This window comes from Podarcis liolepis, assembly GCF_965112155.1.
Source record: "Podarcis liolepis genome assembly, chromosome: 3".
Lineage (NCBI taxonomy): Eukaryota > Metazoa > Chordata > Lepidosauria > Squamata > Lacertidae > Podarcis > Podarcis liolepis.
In genome coordinates this window covers 107,583,661-107,607,089 of record NC_139557.1, presented here as the reverse complement: position 1 = coordinate 107,607,089, position 23,429 = coordinate 107,583,661, and the positions used below count along the sequence as shown (strand labels likewise).

Genomic DNA, 23,429 nt, shown 5'->3' with positions numbered 1-23,429 from the left:
CACTACATTTAAAGGGGCATGATAAGAATGAGAACGGTTGCACACTGATCCTGCTTGCCGGCTTCTGGTTGGCCACTGTGGGAACAGGATGCTAGACTAGATCACCCTTTGGCCTGACCTAATAGGGCTATTTTTATGCTCTTTAGAAGTAGAATGCCTATTATGATTATTTGTCCAGCACTCAGATCTTTTAAAAGTGCAAGGAGCCATGTCCCTGCCCCAAGAGGTTTGCAGTCTAGCAGCTCTATGCAACAAAGTTGTCCCATTAGAAGAAGAAGAAGAGTTTGGATTTGATATCCCGCTTTATCACTACCCAAAGGAGTCTCAAAGCAGCTAACAATCTCCTTTCCCTTCCTCCCCCACAACAAACACTCTGTGAGATGAGTGGAGCTGAGAGACTTCAGAGAAGTGTGACTGGCCCAAGGTCACTCAGCAGCTGCATGTGGAAGAGCGGAGATGCGAACCCAGTTCACCAGATTACGAGTCTACCGCTCTTAGACTTCCACGCCTGCACAACAAAACTTCCCCCTTCCTCTACCAGTGTGCCCATCCCTATCTGTTCTGGTGTCACCTTCCCCCACCCCTCCGGAGCAGATTTGGGGAGTGTGCATGAGGAGAAAGCTCCACTGTGCAGGTAGAAGCGAATGGGATAACTTCATTGTGCGGTAACGCTGTAATTCAAAGCAAATGAGACAACAGTGAAAGGAAAGGAAAAGAGAGAGAAGGGGAAGGAATATGTGCTTATTTCAGTCAAGCCTCCTTAGGCTTGGCTGCCATATAGTCTTCACAGAAAAGGTGGGTTTTAAGGAGTACAAGAGGTGGAGCCACAGAGACATTCTGGGAGGCACATCCAGGCATGAACGGCAGCAACAAAGAAAGGGTAGATTTGTTTGAGGGGAATAGGAGGCCTTCAGGTGGGTAAAGGTGGTGCAGCTGGAGGAGTGAAAGTCACAGACAATGTTGGGGTGGAGAGACACAGAAGCAGTAAGTGTGCTTTCTGGATAAGCAAGCATAGCATCAGAAATCTGTTGTTTTTCTACTGAGAGAGTACATGAGAAACCTTGGGATGCTCAGCAGATGCTATATATAAAATGCTGATAGCTCAGTCGGTAGAGCATGAGACTCTTAATCTCAGGGTTGTGGGTTCAAGCCCCATGTTGGGCAAAAGATTCCTGAATAGCCAGCGGTTGGACTAGATGACCCTCGTGGTCTTTTCCAACTCTGTGAAATAGTCAATCCTGGTATAAAACACATTCTATGAGTATCATTATTCTTAGCACACCCAGAACCAAGAAAAACAGTGAACACTGCTTGCTGAGATGCCTGTCTTCATTTTTCCATGCTGCCCTGGTGCAGCACACAGATATAGCAGTGGCCAGGTGAAAGACAAAATCAGAATCTTAATTTATCAGGACTACCAGATAATGACAGAAAGTGGGCTATCTCTATCACATCAAGGCTGGTGATTTCTCTAAGCAGTTCTGAAGAAAAAGGAGGAGGGGTGTGGAAATCAAATTACAGTATTGGGAACCAAGATAAAATGTTTAGGTGCCCAATATTTACGGCTGCAGATTTTGTGGCACTCGGCACTGAATGCAATCGTATGCACTTACACGGGAGCAGTGGCAAGAGATGTGCATTGGAACTGATAGGGCACAAGGCAAGAAGCCTGAACAGTAGGTGGAGCCAATGACAGACAGAGCCAACTAATTCTTGTGTTGCCGTCCTCTTTGTTGAGTTCTACAAGGGCAACACTGAGAAGGAGGAAGCGGACAGGTTGTGCCACCCCCTGAGCTGGTTGTCAGTAAGAAGGCAAGCAGGTGGGGGCTGGTCAAGCAAATACTGGAGTTGGTGGGGCAGTGCCCCCTTTGCCTTCGCTGCATCATGGGAGTAAACCCCACTGTGAACTCCGTGGGGCTTTTTCTGAAGACGCATGCATTTTATTGGGCTGCCTATGTTGCATTTTCTAGGCACTACAACGGCTGGCTTTTTAAATAAATAAAAAAAAATTGAAGCACTTGGAATCTTTCCAACATTGGTGCTTTAAGCATCTGGCCGGTTGCTGTCAAAACGCTGAACTAGACGGACTGCTAGGCTAAGCCAGCCAGCACACAATTCCAATGTTTTTTGACACAGAAGGACACAGAAGGACCATGAGACTCTGGGAACCCCTGATATGGGGTGCCAGCAAGAACGGCTTCGTCCCATGAGAAGAAGGATCTGGGCAGCTCCACAGAAAAGTGGAGCTGGGGTAGTAGATTTTAGCATTATAAAAAAAACAGCCTCCTGAACACCTTGGGAATATACTGCATAAAATTTGTTCAGGTTGCAGAAGGATTCGGCAGATGGAAGTGGGAGAAAAAAAATGTCACTGAACCACCTAGCTGATTAAAGATGATGAGAAGACAGAAAGAGAGAAATCGGTCCTGCGCACCTGGATGGATTTGAACAGACTGTCTATAAAGCTGGAACAAAGAGAGCAGCAAAATTAATTGCATCCACTAGCGCTAACCCTTTTGTATGTTATTATGGCTTTCCTTCTTTTTAGAAAGTAAGGCTCTTCCCCCATCTGTTTACAGGGTTGGTAGTGTGTTTTGGCAGTTTGCTGCTACTATACAACCTACCCCTGTTGGAAAGGTTGCTTTGCACAACCAGGATATTAAAAATCAGCCAGGCTGCTATTAAAGAATTAAACTAAAACTACTGGTAAGATGCATTCATGCCTCCACCTAGAAGATGAAACCTACGCAATGTGTTTCTTGACAATAATGGAGCTCCTAATAGTACGAATCCCGAATTGCTTGGAAAGAGAATTAGAACTCAATCAGGGCTGCAGGTGTCTCTAATTATTTACTTTGCCTGAGGAAGAGACTTAAGTAAATATCTAAAGGGAAAGTGTGTGTTGTGGGGAGCCAGCGAATTTGCTGTGCAGGAAAAAGAAAAATCGATTTTCGTCCAACAGCAAACATGCTAAATCAAGCAAAATTAACAAGTGCTACAAAGGCAGCAGTTTGCTTTTGCTTGTCAGACTGAGCAACTGTTGTGGAAAAATGAAGAAAATTAGAGTGAGCCCCCGTGGAAGAACATTTTCCAGTTAACCCTCTACTTGCTCCCATGCTGTGCTTGAGAAATGGCATTTTCTCATCACTAAGCTTTCCAACCTCTCTCTAACATGCTGGTTTTTTTGTTCCAGGGTCTTCACTATATTTCTCCCTGCTACCTTGCCTTGCTCATTAGAAACCTTGTGTGATGTACAATTAGGGCTGTTTCGGAGGTGCCTTTCCCTTGCTGAAAGTCTGCAGGTTTCGGTATGTGCGGAGCTCTCTCTCCCCACCCAGGCACACAAGCACAAGTTCGGCACGCCTATTTCTGACAACCTGCTTCAAGAAACACCTGCAGATGCTTTCGGACAGCATGTTGCTCGAAGCCACTTGGGCTACTTCTTTTGCTACTTCAAGCACCTTGCTGGAAACAGCCATCTCTAAAGACCTGCACTTCTATATACACGGCAGGGAGTACCATGCAAATGCTCACCCACAGATCCCCAGCATGGCTGGCGCAAGGCTAAAAGCCACCTTCCCACAGCCATGGAAACTATAGCTGTGCTGCTACAGCCGTGAATTGCTCCACTATGGCTTTTCATGTATGCGTCTCCCCCATCTCTTTGTAGTTAAATGCTTTAACACATCTAAGTCAATGCCATGATTAAGAAAAAATTAAAAATGCAGCCGCAAAGAGACTATTTGCAGGAGACGCGAAAGGCTCCCCCTTTGCATCCCAAGGTTGTCATCCCACAGTTGCTTAAGTTCAGGGGAGGCTCAAGGAAGGAGATGTGCACCTCATGTCTCTCAACCATGCAGGAAGGCAGGATGATGCCCATAAGCACACTCCACCCCACCCACCCATGCAGTGGTCCCAATGCAGCTGTTCTATCCATCCGCTACCACATTGACCTATGTAGGAGGGAGCGGCAGGGGCATGGAAAGGGAGATTCCTTTAGGTGGGTGTGTTCTGTAGTCATGCTAGGAAGAGATACCTGGATCCCGATAGCCTCTGGCTTATCCCTCAACCAGGACACCTCTCCCTCCCACCCACCCACTTTGACGGCATCAGCCCTTTCCTCCCCATCGCTGAAATGAGATGCAAGAATCGCACGAGGTTCCAAGCTATGGTTTCTCTCCCTTTCCAGGCAAACTCTGGTTTCCATCCAGAACCATGCTGCTTGCACACACGATCTCTCTCTCTCTCTCTCAACACACACACACAGCTTTTCCTTTGCTGGTCACAGAGCAGCTGCTAAGAATAAGACGGCAAGTTTGCCTAGAAACTGCAGCGTGTTTTTTTTAAAAAAATAATAATCCTTTTCCTGATACCCTCTGCATATGCAGACCCTCCAGCCACCGGCGCAGTCTCCACCCCTCTGCCTCCCATTTACTGCGGGAGAGGGGTGCCCTTTCCCTGGCTGAAGACGCCCAGCGCCATTCGCTTCCCCTTGCACACAAAACCAATCACACCCCAAAAGCCACCCGGGCTGGTTCCTCTCCCTCCCGCCGACGGAAGAGGGAAATACGAATCTCCGCTCCCAGCCATTCATCATCCCGGCTGCAGCGCTGTCAATGGAGCGGACACGCCAGAGGCAGCCGCTGCCGCTGCCGCTACAGCAGCATCCTCAGAAGCCCAAGCAGAATCTCCTTCTTCATATATACTGAAATCAGGTTTTTTAAAAATATATAAAAATATATATATTTTTACCTCCTCTGTAGCAACAGGTCCCTCCCTCGGTCGCCGGGGAGATCCCTGAAAGCAGCACGAGGTGCCTGGGAAGTTCCCACCCTGGGCAGCCACGCAGGGAGCAGCGGGAGGAGGGGAGAGAGGGTGGGCAAAGGGGGCGTGTTTGCGGAGAGGCGCGGGCAACACACACACACACACACACCGGATAGGGAACCTTGCCTAAGGAGGAGGACCAGACTTAAGCATCCTTAAGCATCCCGTCTGGCGCCCCCTCCCCAACCCCACCCCACCACTCGTTTCTCTCTCTCTGAGCGTCTCCGAGGAAGGGCATCTCCCCACCCCACATCTCCCCGGGAGCCCCCCCCCCCCAGCCCCTGGCCAGGCACCCTCGCCGCTTTTGCAAGATCAGCTTTTGAGCCCAGCGCCCTCTCTCTCTCTCTCCACCCCACGGTTACGCTAGTGCTCCACTCCCCTCTCGAGAAGGCACATTTCCGCACACACTGCAATGGGTGTGGGGTCCTCGGCACAGGTGCTGCCTGCGCGTGATGGCTGCCCACCAGCCAGCCGAGGGGAGACGGAGAAGCAGAAGCCATCGGTCCCTCCCGGTCCATTCATCCCTCCTCCGTCCATGCAGCCAGCCGCTCTTTGCAAGGTGCCCGCCCGCTCTCGGAGAGGTCGGGCGAGCGCGCGCGGCAGGCGGCGAGGGCCCACCCGGAGGGGCGGCGGAGGCTCCTGCCGGGTCGCTCCTGGCCACCGAGCAGCCCTGTCGGCGGGACACAAAAGCCTCTTCCTGCTTCCGCTCCTTACCTACCTGCAGACAGAGTTGCTCGCCCGCCGCTCCCCGGCTGGCTGGCTGGCTGGCTGGTTGTAGGCAGGAGTAGGCAAGCGCCGCCGCTGTTGCTACTCGCCTTCCTTCAGCGGGTCCGCTTCTTCCTCCCGCCGCCGGGCCCCCCTCCTCGGGTGCCGGCGATCACAGAGAGCCCGCCGCGGCCGGCAGCGCCACCTCCACCCCCGACGCCGCCTTGACCATATCTGGAAAGCGCCAAGCGCTCGCGCCCCATGCAGCGCGGCGGCGGCGAAGAGCAGCAGCCGGCGCCCCCCTTGGAAGGAAGGAGTCGCGGGCGAGGGAGCCGGAGAGCGAGCGAGCGAGCAGGCAGACAGACACGCACCCAGCGAGGAGGAGGAGGAGGAGGAGGAGAGGCGGCGGCAACAGCAGCGAGGAGAAAAGGCGGCGAGCGGCGTCCCCTCAGAGCGCGGCGGGGCCACGAGCGAGCTGACTCCTCGGCGCGCCTTCCCCGCCTCTCCTTCGGCTTCGGCGGCGTCCCTTCGCTCCTTCTCCGACGCTGGAAGCGGCAGCAGGCAAGCAGCCCCTCCTCATGCTGCCCTGGGTGGCGGAAGGGACAGGCGGGCCAAAGGGTCGCCGCCGCTCGCCTTTCCCGCGCGTTTCTCCACTTTCGCTTCGACTTTGGGACTCGAAGCGCGCCGGCGGCGGCAGCTCCCTGAGAGAGAGAAAAAGAGCGAGCGGCTTCGCCTCTTTTCGACTGGCTGAGGGAGCTCTTTCCCGGATTTCCTCTCGGCGCTACCGCGGCTGAGGGAGCCGCAGCTTGCTTGCTCGCTCGCTCTCTTGCTCGCTGAGGGAAGGTGGCGAGGTGCCAGTCAGCGCTCCAGCCCACCCCCTCCGCGCGGACGGACGCACACGCGCACCTTATCAGCATGCAAGATCCTCCCACCCCCGTCCCCAGACTCGCCACGCGCCCTGCACGCGCGTGGCGGCTGCTGCTGCTGCTGCGGGGGAGTTTTCGCCAGCGACACGCGAGAGCGGGGCTTCGCCTGAACGTGTGAATGAATATACCTGTGGCGCTCGTTGGGTGGTTTTTGCAGGAAGGCGGATGTGAGCGAGCGCTTCTTCCTTCCTAACGTGGCGTGTCACCTGTGCACAGAAATGTTCTACCTGTAGAGTCAGTTCTCTGCTCCCCCGCTTCATCCTCGCACAACAGCCCTGCGAGGTTAGTTAAGCTGAGAGTCAATGGCCAGATTGTTCCTCCAAGTGCTATTACTGATGTAGAGCTGCATACATACACAGTCAAGCTGCAGTCTAGCTTGCAAGCAAATACAAACATACCAACCACATATGCCTGTTTTCGCTCAAGTTGGAGTTCCTCATACGACATTCCCAGACCATACATGAACACAAATCCTTCCACATCTCGGCCAGTTGTGACTTGCCATAAGTGCCTGCACTTGTTGGGTGTGCACAGTGCTGAACTGAGCAAGAGTGCAAAAATCTCCAGCACTCCTTAGCTCACAGCTCACACTCTTTTAACTGTGACGCGAAAAAGCGTATCCAGTTATGCGAATGTATGTTGAACACTCCACCAGCGGCACTTGTTCCCTTGCCCTACATTCCTGTCCTATCGCAACCCTAAGACACCAATAATCTAGAAGAGGGACTGCCAATTTTTAGGCCTTTTAAGGATTTCTGAATGAGTGCCATGAGCTTCCTCCTCTGGGCACTTCTCTCAAACCTCCTCCATATCCGCTTCTCTCTCCTGTCCCCTCCAAGAGACAGAAAGAGAGAAAGTGTGTGTACGCATGCTTTGTTTTTCCCACAGGATTTGGGTAAAAGCCTGAGAAAAATGTATTTGAGCCCTGAAAAGTACATAAAACTAAAACAGGAAGTGGGAAAGACTAGCGTTTCACTCTTACACCTTCCTCTTTCAGTTCTATGTACTTTTCCAGGAAGAGAAAGGTAGCTGCCTCATGACCTGGGAGAGGAAGCAGTGATTAGTTTTGGAGGCTCTGAGGTTTCATGGGCACTGGGGGGGGGGAGACTTCAAGGGTGCCATTGCGCCCACGGGCACCATGTTGGCAACCTCTGATCTAGATGATACCAGGGACACACAATAGTCAGACAGGATCCCACCTTGAAAGACCATAGAGCCATAGAATTGGAAAGTTGGAAGGGACCCCCCCAAGAGTTATCTAGTCCAACTGCCTGCGATGCAGGAATCTCAACTAAAACATCCACGACAGATGGCCACCCAACCTCTGCTTAAAAACCTCCAAGGAAGGAGAGTCCACAACCTTCCAGACTACAGCTGTGAGCAAATGGCCCCTCAAGATCTACCCCACCATTTGGTGGCAGAGAAATTGTGGGGAACCGTTCCACCAAATTTCTCCAGGGGGAGGATAAATTCTGCAAAGAAATGGTGGAAAATCTTTTGAGAAACTTCTACGAAATGCTTCTACCTCCCCCCCCCGGTGGGAAAAAGAAAAAAACATCGCAAATTTTCTCAGGGGTGTGGGGGGGGGGACGTCTTCTGAGAAATTTCTGCCTAGCTCTACTCTAAACCTATAAATTCTCATTGTGCTAAAGGGCCATTGGTGTTGTATTGTTTTTAAACATAATACTCTTGCTGCCTGGGGGTGGGGTGGGGGTGGGGAGAAGAATGTATCTCCGATCTTATGTGAGGAAAATAAGATAAAGGAGGCATATTAGGGGAAATTGATAGTCTGAAGCATATCCTAAGGCAAATAGCTGACTCTTTGTCATTAGTTTTTCCTACCCTGGGGAGGGGGGTGAAGCTGGACCTGTATGCCTAGCATACTGCAAATTGGTACATTCTCTCCCCCCCCTTATATTTTATTAAGTTTCAACATTTTTAACCTAGACAGTCAAAACACAATTTCGTCTTTTCTCTCCTTTTTGTTGACTTCCCACCCCTTTTCCCATGGAGTTGTTGTTTCTTTAGTACATTCTCTCTCTCTCAACATCATAATAAGCCTACCCAACACATTTTGCTGCCTGATGCACTATAGCAAAAGGCATCCTGCCTGCCCCCCTCCCTGATTGCATTCACACTCCCATTGACTGTGTATTCACTGTGTTTTCAGTGCTGAGTTATTAAGCTGTGGTCGCACCATATTATCCAAAGTGCATATGTATCTTGGACTTTGTTAGCAGATACTTCTGCCTGATGCCTTGTTTCTCAAACCAGCTTCACATCAGCTGGAGTTCTTAGGCCATTCTTAATTTGTTTCTGGGCAAGGTGTGAACACCTTTGCTTATGGGTGACCACCCCACTTAATGCCCCCAGTGCGTACATGAACAGAAATTAATCTGACACTGGTCAAGCCATGCTGATGATGTGATGGGGTGGGGAGGGGAGGGGAAGAGTTGTGAAATGTACTAGGGGAAAACAACTTCACTGTGCTCTTAAGGAAGAAATGTGAACATACCCCAAGTCAAGATGCATAATACCCAAGGCCATAAGTTATTTTGGTACTTACGGCAGAACATCCCACAAGCACCCCTCCCCTTCTCTGGCAGTAAAAATACACTAATAAATTAACTAACATGGACAGTTTGTTCTCTGACCATGAAAATTTGCAGCTTAAGATGACTAACTCTGCCTAACAGTAGAGCTGGCCCTGATAGTACTAAAATTGTCCACAGGGTTTTGAGCTCCCCCTATTCTTCTGTGCCATGCCCATCACATGGCTAGGCAGGACGACAGGCAGAACGACATGACACGGACAAGAAGCTACAGTTAGAACTGGATATGGAACAACTGATTGGTTCAAAATTGGGAAAGGAATACGGCAAGGCTGTATATTGTCTCCCTGCTTATTTAACTTATATGCAGAATCCATCATGGGAAAGGCTGGGCTGGATGAATCCCAAGCCGGAATTAAGATCGCTGGAAGAAATATCAGCAACCTCAGATATGCAGATGACACAACCTTGATGGCAGAAAGTGAGGAGGAATTAAAGAACCTTTTAATGAGGGTGAAAGAGGAGAGCGCAAAATATGGTCTGAAGCTCAACATCAAAAAAACGAAGATCATGGCCACCTCCTGGCAAATAGAAGGGGAAGAAATGGAGGCAGTGAGAGATTTTACTTTCTTGGGCTCCATGATCACTGCAGATGGTGACAGCAGTCACGAAATTAAAAGATGCCTGCTCCTTGGGAGAAAGGCGTTGGCAAACCTAGACAGCATCTTAAAAAGCAGAGACATCACCTTGCCAACAAAGGTCCGTATAGTTAAAGCCATGGTTTTCCCAGTAGTGATGTATGGAAGTGAGAGCTGGACCATAAAGAAGGCTGATCACTGAAGAATTGATGCTTTTGAACTATGGTGCTGGAGGAGACTCTTGAGAGTCCCATGGACCACAAGAAGATCAAACACATCCATTCTTAAGGAAATCAGCCCTGAGTGCTCACTGGAAGGACAGATCATGAAGCTGAGACTCCAATACTTTAGCCACCTCATGAGAAGAGAAGACTCCCTGGAAAAGACCCTGATGTTGGGAAAGATGGAGGGCACAAGGAGAAGGGGACAACAGAGGATGGTTGGACAGTGTTCTCGAAGCTACAAACATGAGTCTGACCAAACTGTGGGAGACAGTGGAAGACAGAAGTGCCTGGCGTGCTCTGGTCCATGGGGTCATGAAGAGTCGGACACGACTAAACGACTAAACAACAACAACAATTCTTCTGTGCCATGCCCATCACATGGCTAGGCAGGACAACAGGCAGAACGACAAAACACGGACGACAGGCAGAAAATTAAGTGAGACCTATTGTAGGCCTGATCTGCAGCACTTGCACTCATCGTCTGTTTAACATCTGTGCCGCAGAAGTTTCTCTTGCATTCCATTCCGAGCCCTGTTAGGATGCTGCCTTGTACTTTCATGCATCAGTTATGAAAAAAAGCAAAGTCCTCTCGCCCTGTTTATTCATATCAGCCAGGCAAGAGGACAAAAAGAGCTCCTTCTACAGAGTCTAATTGGCACCTAGGCATGAATATCCAGCCCTCTTTCCACCTTTTACACAGGCTGCAGACACCCGAAGACTGCTTCTGTGATAGGGCTGTCACCGACTATAAGGAATCTTAGTCGGGTAATGGTATGAGTATGTCTTTGTTAAGCAAATGATCAAATCCACATGGATTTCAGTATAAATTGCAGTTCTGAAGCAAGAATAACACTTCCTTTGCAGCTGGTGGGCTGGATCCTTATCTCCTCCATTCCCAGCCATGGGCATAGCCGGGGGCGGGGCAGGGAGGGGCAGCTGCCCCACTAAATCAATAAAAATACATAGCTAACTGAGGTTCTGCTCCCCAACCAAAGGCCTGCCCCCCCCAACAAAAATCCTGGCTATGCCCCCAGCCGCCCACCTCCCTGTCAATCACCTGACATCACAATGACAACAGTTGACTGGTTTTTGCATAGCTCCCTGCACAGTAGCCCCAATGACCACCTGACCATTGGTGGTTGCAAAGAGCTCTGCATGGGGCTTTGCAGGTGTTACTGATCAGTTGATTGGCGGTACCTGCAAACCCCCTTTGGCCCAGCTGCATCTTTACCTGGTGCACCCCTGACATCATATATGATGTCAGATGCAGGGCAGGTGAGGGGGTGCCACACTGATGCATACCAGAATGCCATGTGGGCACAGCAGGAAGGCAAGGCCTGCATGGGTGGGAACACCAGAGGTCAGCAGAGGCTGGCTTGGCTCCCTCGATGTGCTCACACAGCCCCCAACCTTGCTACTGCCTTGCCCTTCTTCAAAGCTTCATTAACCACAAGCCTCAAAATTTGGGATCCCCTCCAAACCCGTGCCAAAACTTTGCAGTCATTTTGAAGTGAACCCCTCGCATTCTGCAACACCCCCCAAACTTAATTGAGACATCAAACCGGGGTTCATAGTTAACACCCCAAAATCCAACATTGTCACAGGTTTGGAGGTGCTCCCAAATTTGGGGGTTTGTAGTTAATGAAGCCCTTCTTTCCACACTGTTCCAGTAAGTAGCTGCAGAGCTGGGGTCAGAAGGGTAACTCTGCAGCTCTGGACCAGTTGCTCTTGGTTGCGACCCCTCTGTCTGCCTCTGTGTCCATGCACACAAGATACATTGCTCACATCTCATGCACACATACATGTGGCTGAAGAAAAGCTCCTGCATGCCACTTCCTACATATGAATTGCACATGCTCATGTAGCGCACATATAATGCAGTATTGAACACATGCACACTGGTTTCCTGAGTTTCATTTAAGTACATTTTATTACTATTACTCCTGTCATTCCTTTTTCTTGGAGAGAAAGACAGCAAGACTCACAGGTCTCTCTTTAATTCAGTGGACGTTTAGGGATTATTTGTTGTTTGCTGCCTCTTTAGCCCACGGCTCGTTAATTTGCTTTTAACGCAGTGATCTTATGCCTGGGAGTAATTCCCCTTGAAACTGAATGGAACTTACTTATGAGAAAACCCACTTAGCATCACTTTGCAGCTTACTCAAGCATGCTGCGTTACTGTGTGCTTTTCCAGTGTATAACTGACAGCAGGGAGCACAAACTTGGCGGTGGTTGGGTGGGGGCAGGGGAAAGGAGGTTGGTTGATTTGTGAGGGCAGCAAGGATATCCCCTCCTCCCTTATTCATTTCCTTAGTTTATTGCAAATGCTTTTGGCCTGCCCCTCTAGAGAGATCCCAAGACAGTATACAAAAGTAAATGAAAATGAAGCAAACCAATCCAATATAAATTGGGTCCCATGCATGCCATACATTTGAAGCATATGGCTTCCTCCTCAAAGTACCCTGGGAGCTGTAGTTTGCCACTCTGAAAACAGCAATTCCCAGCAGCCTTAGTGAGCTACAGTACCCAGGATTCTTTGGTGGAGGCAAAGCCTTATGCTTCAAATTTGCTTTAAATATATGGTGTAGATGTAAAAGGTAGAGGACCCCTGGACATTTAAGTCCCGTCAAAAGGCGACTATGGGGTGTGGTGCTCATCTTACTTTTCAGGCTGAGGGAGCAGGTGTTTGTCCACAGACAGCTTTCCAGGTTATGTGGCTGGCATGAATAAACCACTTCTGGTGCAACGGGACAACGGGACGAGTGCCACAGTGGTACCCATTTATCTACTTGTACTGGTATGCTTTTGAACTGCAAGGTTGGTAGAAGCTGGGACAGAGCATCGGGAGCTCACCCCATCACACGGATTTGAACCACTGACCTTCCGATTGACAAGCCCAAGAGACTCAGTGGTTAAGATCACAGCACCACCCCTGTCCCTGGTGTAGATGTGACTACAATTAACAATAAAGCCATATAACTGTAAAAAAACCACAGAGGCGTAGACATAGAATCATAGAGTTGGAAGGGAACTGAGGGATCATCTAGTCCAACCCCCAGCAATGCAGAAATACGCAGCTTTTCCTTACGGGGACTGAACTTGCAACCCTGGCATTGTCAGCACCACAATCTAGCCAAATGAGTTATCCATGCAGTTAGAAACAAGCAGAAGGGACTAGATCAGGCATCCCCAACCTTTGGCCCTCCAGATTTTTGGACTACAATTCCCATCATCCTTGACCACTGGTCCTGTTAGCTAGGGATCATGGGAGTTGTAGGCCAAAACATCTGGAGGGCCACAGGTTGGGGATGCCTGTACTAGTTGCTATTCAAACCCTGAACTTTAAAATTCCTGGGCAAGTCAATGGTGTCTAACCTGGTGTGGATATGTCACATTGGTGCCAGTTGTTGCACCCCTAGAGGGAAGACCCTCCAGAGAAGGCGAGATTCTCTGCTGCCACCCAACAAACTTCACCCAGGAACAGGGCATGGAGAATATTCTCCCCTGAAGATAGGCAGGCTGCTATAGGGAGAAGCTCTTCTTCAGGCATCTGGGTCCCAAGCCATTCAGGGCTTTAAAGGACAGCAACAGCAGCTCTGAGGCGAACGGGCATCTTTCAGAATTAGTGCGACATGATTCCATCTGGCTGGACCAGTTAGCATTAAGGCACTCATATTCTGCACCGATTGGAGCTTCCAGGTCATCTCCCAGGGCAGCCCCATGTACAACACATTGCAGCAATCCACTATTCTGGGAAGGTGGAATATTAAAATTTTGTTGCAGTTACCAAAACAAAACCAAAACAAACAAACAAACAAAACCGTACTTGGAGACAGGTTTCCATTATTGTGCAGAAATGCCCAGAGTGGCAAGTTTAAGAGTGTATGAGAGAATGAATGGACTTTTGCAGCTAAGAGCCTTCTGCACCAAGTAGATGAAGGAAGTGGCCTAAGAAGGTGATTGAGAGTGAAAGCGAGGGTGGGAAACCCATAACATAACCAACATTTACTTGGATCCTGAAGCGAGGAGACCAAAAGAGCGCCGCAACCGCCGATGGAGAACAAATACTTGCGAGAAACCCACCCACACAGTCCTTATTTATGCTTCTTATTAAAACTGTGCAGAATAAAAAAAAAGGCCAGTGGACTCTTAATTCATCAGCTCCCTGTTCATTGCGGCGCGCGCACATTTTAACGCACAGCTGGAGCGCAGTGGGAAAGCGAAGCAATGGGCTGAATACGAATTGGGAGGCGGGTAGGAATCACCAAAGCAAGGATGCTCGGGATGCAGAAGGCGAAGGCGAAAGGGGGGTGAGGAAGAGACCAGACTTTTAACTGTTCTCCAACAAGAGGAAGGCGGCGGAGGGAGGGAAAGGGAGCCGGGGGTCAGAGCAAAACGGGCTTTGGTGTTCTCGTTCCGGCTCCTTTTGCAAAGTTTGACCTGCCCAACGTGGGGAGATGAGGAGGGACCCGAGGCGCCTGCTCACTCTCGCCGCTCGCCAAACCCCAGAGACCCCCGAGCGGATAGAGGGCGAGGTGGTTGCAGTGCCGCGCGTTCCCTAGGGGGGCGCAGAGGGTCCCAGCATTGCCGGACCCCCAGGCTTAAGCCGGGCCGAGGAATGGAGGAGATCCGCTCACCACTCTCCTTCTTCCCGGCAAGGTGGCTCCGGGCTTTGCGCGCGCGCCAGGGTCATAGAATCATGGAATCGTAGAGTTGGAGGGACCCGCGGGTCATCTAGTCCAACCCCCTCGAAGGCGAGGATCTTTTTCCCAACGTGGGGCTCGAACCCGCGACCCCGAGATTAAGAGCCTCATGCTCTCGGGCGCGCCAGAGAGCGGACCGCGGCGCTTACCTGACAGCAAGGGACGGTCGACTCCGCCAGTGGGGCGCAATGGCATCACCTGCAAGTCCAGACGCCAAGGACTGAGGGCTTTTAAAAGCGGGTTTGTGGACTCTGTTTTAAACACGCACCACACGTCGCCCTCCCCACCCCTAATTCCCAAACCGGCTCACCTTGCTGTTGGCCTCTGCCCAGCTGTGGCCTCTCGCCTCAGTCGCCGGCCTCCTTGGCTCAAGGGCGCCCCCTCATGGCGGCATCTGCCGAGGAGCGTCCCGTTCCTCTCTGCCTCCGTGCATCAGAGGAGGGCCAAGGAGGGGGCTCGGGGGCAGAGCAGCTGCTTGGCATGCAGAACTCTCCAGGCCCCCCACACTGCAGGCATGCGTCCCTCAGAAGGTTGCCCCAGAGGGAGAGCGGGCCTGGAGCTGAAAAATGTTCCCTGCCCTGGCTATACTCATCCCGAAAGAGGAGAGGAAACATAGAAAATGAAGGGGATGGCTGTAGCTCAGCGGCAGGACAGCTGTCTGTCACGCAGAAGGTCTCAGGTCCACTCCCTGGCCTCTCCAGGTAGGGCTGAGAGAGAGACTCCCTGCCTGGAACCCTGGAGCTCTGATGCCAGTCAGGGGAGACTAGTCTCCGCCAGCCAGAAGTTGAGGATGATAAATCCCATCGGATCCATCCATAGCCAGGGATAATGGGATTTGTGGTCCAGAATATTTGGAGGATACTTGGCTGGCGAAGGTTGGTGCAAACAGTGCTGATCTATGTGGACCAGTGGTCGGACTTGGTATAAGGTGAGCTACCTGTGTCTCTCAAGTTAGACAGTTTTTATACCCTTGGTTTGTTAACCATTATGTATCCAAATACCAGTTGCTGGGAATCGAAGGCATCTGGTCCCACAGCTGCACTAGATGGGCCATTGGCCTGATCCTGCAGGCTCTTATTATGTTCTGTTCTGCCAAAGACATGCACAGAAATGATCTGACCATCGTTTTAAGAGCTAGGGAGGGAGTCAATTAGCTTTGCTTTTTGGTCTTCTCTTAGTACAGTGGTACCTCGGGTTAAGTATTTAATTCGTTCCGGAGGTCTGTACTTAACCTGAAAATGTTCTTAACCTGAAGCACCACTTTAGCTAATGGAGCCTCCTGCTGCTGCCGCGCCGCCGGAGCACAATTTCTGTTCACGTCCTGAAGCAAAGTTCTTAACCTGAAGCACTATTTCTGGGTTAGTGGAGTCTGTAACCTGAAGTGTATGTAACCTGAAGCGTATGTAACCTGAGGTACCACTGTACAATAGCAACTATCATCACCACCTATTGCATCTCCATAAGAGTCACCCCAAATTTCACCATGCAAACTCCAACGTGTAATCTCAGCAGTGTAAATAATACCACATGTAAAAAAATAAAAATAAAATGCACCGAAGAGGACATTCTGTGTCATGCAGCATATATTGCAGGAGTGAGGAATCTCAGACCCTGGGGCCGAATGCCTCTCTATTTGGCCCCCAGGACTCTCCTCAGGCCACACTGCCTCCCCAGCCACACCTGCGACTGACCCTGCCTTGCATTCTCCTTGAGGGTTTTTGCCTGGCTGGAATATGCCCTTGAACTCTGAGAGTGCCTCTTGCTTGTCCAGATGAAGGCTAGAGAGGTGTATAGGGTATTTTTAAATAAACCAACCTGCTGTACAAAGGTAAAAAAAAAGTAAAAAGCATTCATTGTTCTGCCCATTTTTGCCTGTGGCATCTGGGAGATTGTTCAGAACGGAATGTGGCTCTTAGGCTAAGAAAAGTTCTGTATTCCTGCTATATCGAATGTAACTCTCTAAGTTCAAAAAAGTTTGCTCTGTGTATGGGAGAGGTAGGAATCTCAGCACACACACAGTAGTTCTCTGGAGTGTAGATTTCTTGCTCCCATATTTGTGTTCTAGTGACACTGATCCAGAATGTTTAGGTATTTGTCTTTACAACAGCCCTGTGAGGTCTGCGAGAGAGAGAGAGAGAAAATGAGAGTGACTGGCCCAACAGGATTTTCTTCATGTTTAAAGGTCTGTATACTTCACCGCAACTGGCCTCTCTTTGGATTCCCTGATTCCTGCTGCTTTGAAATTCTTCAAATGAACCCTTCAGCCCTGCGCTGCCACGCACTGGAGACATTTTTTCCGTACGCCTTGCCCACAGTTATCTAACCCACGGAGATTTAATAGCCTGCCCTGCTGCTGCTGGTCTAATCAGGCTTCGTCCAGGGAGGGGAGGGGTATTGCCACTCTGCTTTGTTTATAGTGTGGGTGGGTCAGCCCAAGTGGGTCATATAGAACAGCGCTAGATGGGGGAATTTGGCAGCTGTCTCAAAGTTTCCTAGCTGTAAGTTATTACCAGGTTGCCATGCCCACAAGAAGGAAGCCTGCTTAAACAAGGGCACCCCTTTCTGTTCCAGCAAAATAACCATGATGACCAAGTAGAAAAAAAGAAACCTGTTGCTATTTAAAGCCCCTGGTCATTTCCATCCTAAATACAGGGTTCCTGTGGCACAATGCACGGGAAACAAAGGACAGTGGTTTTTTGTTCCCCCTTCAAATCTGTTAATTAAATTTCTATACTGCCCTTCATCCGAGGATCACAGGGCAGTTTACACTATAAAAACACCCAAATGCACAACATGGTAGCAAATAAAAACAATATCCCCTATAGTATTTATGAGAATCAAGTCACCACATCAGGTATTTCCAGGAACTTCTGTTAATGGAGTGGGGCTTTGCAATTCCCCACGTTTGGATTAAGAATGTGATGCCAAACCGACTTGTCCATGAAAGTCATTGTTATGTACTGAGTTGAATAGGATCCAAAAGGCAGCAGTCTGATTGGTCCTAGAACAATAGGATTCAGAATGCAGCAGTCTGATTAGTCCACAGGAGCCACCCAATCCAGCTCCAGGTAGAAGGGAATCTGCAACCTGATTGGCTTACAGGAGAATCCTGGAATTAGCCAATCACGTGGGACCCATTGTGTAAATAATGTATATAAGGCAGATATTCTGGGGGAACTTCCATTCCTCTTCATCACTATGAGCTGAATAAAGAGCATGAAATCCACTCTCGACTCCGAGTATATTTCAGTCATACATTCTGAAAGTGTGTGTAGCAAGATGATAAAACTTTTCTTCTCCTAGTAACACACCAGAAATGTCCATTCTCAAAGCAGCAACGAAGATTATGGGCTGGGCTAGTGGCCCCTGTGGATTTCCTCTATCCAGGCATCTGCACCCTCTTCAGGCACAGAAGGGAATCACAGCATGCTGCATCTGCAGCCAAGATTGACAAGCGATGTGAAGCTGCTACCTCGGTCATTGAAGAGGACGTGGAGGGGGTTGAGGAAGTGTTGCCCCTTGGATATCCCAGCCCCCTTCCTTAAAAGTTCAGCTTTCACATAAAAAATAAGGGAAGGCTGTTGGCCTTTTGTGGAGACAGAAGGAAAAGCACGCAGCTGGTACCATTAATTCCCTCTATTTCCAGTTTTCAGGAATGGTTCTTATTGTTTATGCAGACAAAAACACTAGCACCCACCCACAAGATGGAGGTTTCAGGAGATCCCAAGATCAGCAGAATAGTGGATGAGCACAGATTAAATCTTGCTGCCTAGGCTGCGCAATCCTGTCCCCTCTGGGAACAGGGTGGTATAGGCAATGTAGGCGGGACATCAGGTGATGTGGCATCAGGTGATGGCCAAGGCTTGAGGAACATGGCCTGGTTGGTCAAATTGGGAGACCAAGATTAGCTTGTGAGCCAGAGGTTCCCCACCATGGCCAAGGGCAAGGACCATGGGGTTCGAACTTCCTTGCAATGCTCTATTGGGAGTAGGGGAACAGCCAGCTGAATTCCATGTCTCCTGTTTGGCAACTTCAGACTGTCTCCCCTCTGGAAAGTTGGATGAATGTATTTGCAAGGAGCATAATACATGGTCTGGGAGACATGGGGAAGTCTTGGGATTTGGCCTGACTCTTAACACTGCCAGACCCTCTCCTCCAAGCCTTTAAGAGAGTTAACTTGACTGATGTGTCAGCAGTGGAGGTCTTCTGAAAGCTTTTTCCTCCTGCTCCTGGTCATTAATCTCTCTAATCCTCTTTTTTGCTGAAGAACTATTGTGCACCATCTCGGCTCATGTGGCGCAGCCAGCAAATGGCTTTTGCAGCAGTTCCTGCCTATGTGTAAGGTTACTCCCATTTCTTCCTGTGAAACTGTGAAAACAACAACACATATTGGATTTTTGAAATCATGTTTCTAGGGTGTGCCACAATCCGGCTATTTTTTTGTGACCAGCGGCCAAAGCAAGGTATGGTCTATAAAAAGGGACTTTACAGAATGCAATCATCTATCTGAAGGTATCCTCTCTTTGAAAGACTGTCTTTTCCAAGTTTAGTTTAAAACCAAGAGAGAAGAGAGCAAGAGGGGCCTTGAAGTGGCCCACCAGCACTTAGCACCTAGACAGCAAACAACACAGGGAGAAGGGCCAGCTGATTGCAGCATTGCAGATGATGATGATGATGATAATAATAATAATAATAATAATAATAATAATAATAATAATAATAATAATAATAATTTATTTATACCCTGCCCATTTGGCTGGGTTTCCCCAGCCACTCTGGGTGGCTCCCAACCAAATATTAAAAACATAATACAGCATTAAACATTAAAAACTTCCCTAAACAGGGCTGCCTTCAGATGTCTTTTAAAAGTAAGATAGTTGCTTACTGCCTTGACATCTGATGGGAGGGCGTTCCACAGGGCAGGCACCACTACTGAGAAGACCCTCTGCCTGGTTCCCCGTAACTTCACTTCTCACAGCGAGGGAACCACCAGAAGGCTATCAGAGGTGGACCTCAGTGTCTGGGCAGAACGATGGGGGTGGAGACGCTCCTTCAGGTATACAGGACCGTGGCTATTTAGGGCTTTAAAGGTCAGCACCAACACTTTGAATGGTGCTCGGAAGTGTACTGGGAGCCAATGAAGATATTTCAGGACCGGGGTCACTCCCAGTCACCAGTCTAGCTGCCACATTCTGGATTAATTGCAGCTTCCAAGTCACCTTCAAAGGTAGCCCCACGTAGTTGGTTTATATTCCTTTTGAAATTTGATTTGCAAATTTGTATCTGTACAAATAAATTAGCATATACAGATCTGATGAAAGTCTGTGTCCTCCATTTTTGGACGACACATTTCCTCCCCTCTGCCCATATTGATGATGTGCAAGAAGCCATCTTCATACACAGTCTGACCAGCAGACTGATACAAAGCCAGGTTGCATTCCAGCTCAACAAAGCTACCATAAATAGGTAGTGGCTTGGTGCGGGCTTGTGTGAAATCTAACTTGCCTAAACACAGCATGCTGTTAATGTTAACTGCAATAAGTAAATGACACTCCCAATTTTAATTAATGAATATACCATTGAACAAATGACTTCATGGGAGCCATAATTCAGCCCACCCTGACCTAGGGATGGGTCACTTACAACGAAGCATCGTTACCATTTTATTCTTTGGATGACCAGCTGCAAAGGAAGAAAAAGTTGCGCAAGAGAAGGAATTTTGATCCAAAGGTACAGAAGGCCCCCAGCTGATAGGATAGATATGACCCCTTTCCATTCATCAAATGATTGATCTGATGACTAGGGAGGGTTGATTTTCACCCCCTTCATCAGGTGCTGGGCTGGGTATAGAAATGTAACTCTGTATGGCCATCTCAATGTCATGACTTTTTGTCTCTATCAAAATTGGTGGGGGCAGAAAAAATTGCTTGTGGGGGATGAATCAAGTCCTCAGGTTGGGGTTAGCCACTTCTGCCCCGGGGGCAAAAATTATGAGCTCCCTTTCCAACAAAAATGTATATGGTGTTACCCACAATTTACTTCTTGACTAGAGCAATAGCATCTTGCTTGGAATTTGAGTATCACACAGCCTTGCTGGTGTGCACAGAATTTAGGTCTTTAGGGGATGGGATGAGCTGTGCTGGTGAAAAAATGTACCAGTTGGTGACATTAACATGCAAAAAGCATGCAGTCTCATTTGTAAGGAAATGATATATATTTGAAATAAATGTCACCAGACAGCGTGGAAGTGGCTCACTTAGTTGGCTACTTCTCTTCCACACTATCTGAATCTCTTGCATATGGAGGGAATCAGAACACTACTCAACAAGTTGTCTGGGGCAAGTAACTTATCTGTCATTCTTACCCATCCCAAAAGGTTGCTGGGAAGTTAAAATGCTGCTTCGAGTTCTCTGAAGGAGGGGAAGAGGATACAAAACAAGTAGATAAAACACGAGTACATGCTGCACTCTGTCAAAGGACAAATAGCTCAAAATGAGAACACTCATCCCTCAGTCATGGGATGAGTACTACATGCCCAGTAGAATTTGTATTTCTTTTTATTTGAACAGCAAACATCATGTACCATGGCTTCAGATGCAGCAGCTTAAAACACAGCAAGGTTGTTTCTTCTCTGCCTCATTTCAAGGTGCATTCTTACACTGCTGTACATGCCAGGGTGTGTGTCTTCAGCTGATGAGCATCACTTGTTTGGCTTCCCTGTTTGTTCCTTCCCAACTCCTATTTATGTCCTGTGCACATGCACAATGGCTGTCTCACATGTACACATCTGTGGCTTACGTTCTTAGATCAGTAAGGGCAAGCACAACAAACACCAGCATTTCTCCAGAAACTATGGGATGCAGATGGATCGGGGCTAACATAATGTGTGCTCAGCTTTAAACGCCAGCAGTGGGATTGTTCTGGAGGCAGAGTAAATGGTCGTGTGTACACAGCCTTCACCGTGAATTTCTTCTGAAACTTCTGTAGCGCAGAAGGAGGCCATAGGCAGCAGTAGATTGCATGTTTGGCATACAAAACCCCACCTTCTATTCCTGGCATCTTCAGCTAAAATAATAAAGGACATTCAAGGGCTAGGAAAGGGATCTCCATCAGAGACCATGGATTGCTGGTGGTGCTCAGAGCAGACAAGATTGGCTAGAGCAGCGGTTCTCAACCTGTGGGTCCCCAGATGTTGTTGGACTACAACTCCCATCGTCCCTGAGCTCTGACCTTGCTAGCTGAGCTCTGACCTTGCTAGCTAGGGATGATGGGAACTGTAGTCCAACAACATCTGGGGACCCACAGGTTGAGAACCGCTGGGCTAGAGGGACTCATGGCCCTGCTTAGTACTAAGGAGTTTCATCTTTCTCCCTCATTGTCAAGAGTTGTTTGTGGCTCTGGGGCAAGCACAGGTTCAAAGCCAGAGTGGGTGTACAGGGGATGTGACAACTTTCTTCAGATCTCAAGCACAGGAAGTCAGAAGATCTGCACTAAGGCAATACTGAGCTGAATATGGTCTTGTAACAAGTTGCTGATTCCTTTTCTTCTGGTTCATTGTAGCATAGCCTTGTAAATAAGCCAGCCAAAATTACAAGCCCACCATGGAGGAACAGAACTTCTTCTCGGTATTGGAATGCCCTCCCCAGAGATTTCCAACGTGATAATCTTTACGGAGCCAGGGGAAGATATTTTTATTCTCGCAGACCTTTGAATTTCAGTTTGGATTTTAGATCTGGGCACAAATGGCTTTCTCTGTGCTTTTTCATAGGTTGGGTTTCTTTTTATAGCAATTTTACTCTGGTCAGGTGTTATGCTGGTTCTATGTTCCTATGAAATTTGTGCTGAGATGGTTTTATAGTTTGTATTGCATTTGTATACTTCACTAATTTTTTGAAAACCATCCAGAGGACTTGGGTTGGTTGTCGGCTTGGAAATGGCACCAGATTGACCAACAAGCAAACCATTAATGCTTCTTAGGCTGCTGTGGACTGGGAGAAGAGGGAGGGAGAGTTCCTTCCCTCTTGCATTATTAGCCTGCTGATTTCTGTGCTGACCCCAGAGGAGGGACAGAGCACTCTGGTCCCCTTCTACAATCCCACTTATTTGCCAACATGGGATTCCTTATCATCTATTGCTTCACTAAGCATAGTGGACATCTCTTTCTCATGTACTTGAAAGCACATGGTCTTTTATAACTGTTATGTACTGAACTTCTCACCCTGAGCCAGCAGGGAGATACTGTAGATAGTTTTCACTCAGGTCCACATATGCAAATAAGGGATTGAAAGTGACGTTCAGTGATTGGATAGTTACAGAAAATGGTTACTGTTGCATTGTAGTGGAGCTCTAAATAAGCAGGCTGGCTGAACCCTTCAGTTTAGTTCTGTTCTGGCCTGTGAATAAACAAGAGCTGTTTGAAGAATCGCTGTGTCGTCTGATATGTTCACCCACAACTTAACAGTAACAATTGTAAAGAATACAATCCCCTTCTCCTGGTACGCACCAGTCATATAACTCCTGGGTAACTTGCACATTTGGGACCCCTCCACCCCCCTTTTTATTATGCATTCATGATAATCTGTGCTCATGGTGGTAATAGGGCAATTATACATTCTCAATACTGTTTGCACTTATTCAAGTTTCAGGATAGACATACTGCATTGTTTCCACTCAATGCATGCATGGCCTGTAACTTTCTGCTGAAATCCTGTTTTTTGTTTGTTTTTTAATATCACAAATGTTCTAGCTTTTGGTCCCACTTTAGTTGCCCTGTACAGTGGTACCTCTGGTTACGTACTTAATTCGTTCTGGAGGTCCGTTCTTAACCTAAAACTGTTCTTAACCTGAAGCACGACTT

General features: G+C 48.6%; 1 protein-coding gene across 9 annotated transcripts in view; it reads right to left on the bottom strand.

Annotated features, from left to right (window-relative positions):
- The window catches only part of SLC8A1 (solute carrier family 8 member A1), a 301,894-nt gene that overhangs the window by 262,578 nt on the left and 15,887 nt on the right, over positions 1-23,429 (bottom strand). For 3 of the 9 annotated variants that reach the window (XM_083494232.1, XM_083494234.1, XM_083494237.1), the window contains exon 1: positions 14,722-14,797. The exons of 3 other annotated variants lie outside the window; for them this stretch is intronic. In XM_083494232.1, the coding sequence (XP_083350358.1) occupies positions 14,722-14,767 (46 nt within the window). In that variant the 5' untranslated portion in view covers positions 14,768-14,797. Of the gene's footprint in view, positions 1-4,752; positions 4,854-5,542; positions 6,493-14,721; positions 14,798-23,429 lie in introns of those variants that run through there. 3 more of the 9 variants (XM_083494239.1, XM_083494235.1, XM_083494241.1) reach the window with 3 other exon arrangements.